The 567-nt window shown below is 53.8% G+C and overlaps 1 protein-coding gene across 1 annotated transcript in view; it reads right to left on the bottom strand.

Moving 5' to 3' along the window:
* Positions 1-7: 7 nt before the first annotated feature.
* The window catches only part of AK88_05572 (uncharacterized protein), a gene marked incomplete at both ends in the record, with an annotated part of 6,357 nt that continues 5,797 nt past the window's right edge, over positions 8-567 (bottom strand). Inside the window, 2 exons of the mRNA XM_012483174.1 lie at positions 8-48; positions 164-472. Of these exons, the coding sequence (XP_012338597.1) occupies positions 8-48; positions 164-472 (350 nt within the window). The remainder of the gene's footprint in view (positions 49-163; positions 473-567) is intronic.

The following is a 567-nucleotide window of genomic DNA, read 5'->3' on the forward strand; positions in this document are numbered from 1 at the left end:
TCGGCGGTTAGGTCAGGAACTGCGTAGTCTCCTTTTTCGGCATCTTTGCTGTTAAGCGGTGGACGCGATTTATCTTCTGTTAAGGTTGGTGGTGCCATTCCTCCTCCTATGTCCCTTTCTTTTGCATCAAATGGTATTGTTAGTTTAAGATCGCACTGCTTACCAGAAGGATGTTGGCTGCAAGGTAGGTCACCGCCATGTCCATGGCCCGCATTTTGTCCACCGCCTGCACTACCCGAAGTTGGTCCCCCTATTCCCCATAGACTGATCTTTACGGAGAATTCATCCTGATCCGCAGCCTTTGTCCCAGGATCTCCTTCCTCACCACGGTTGCCGTCCTGTCCCGCCTGACCGGGGTCTCCGCCGCTACTACTACCGCCGCTCCCCGATTGATCGGGGTTCGGGTTCGGTTGTGGTTTGGGTGGATTGAGAGGAGGGGGGTCATCGTTACCGCCGTCAACGACGGCATCGCCTGAACATTTGGTGAATGGGGAGACAGGGAAATGGACGGAAGAAGGATGTGATGAAACTGAAGTTTTGCAGGTGGTTGTGGGATGATCGCTGATG

This window comes from Plasmodium fragile, assembly GCF_000956335.1.
Source record: "Plasmodium fragile strain nilgiri unplaced genomic scaffold supercont1.163, whole genome shotgun sequence".
NCBI classification, from domain to species: domain Eukaryota; phylum Apicomplexa; class Aconoidasida; order Haemosporida; family Plasmodiidae; genus Plasmodium; species Plasmodium fragile.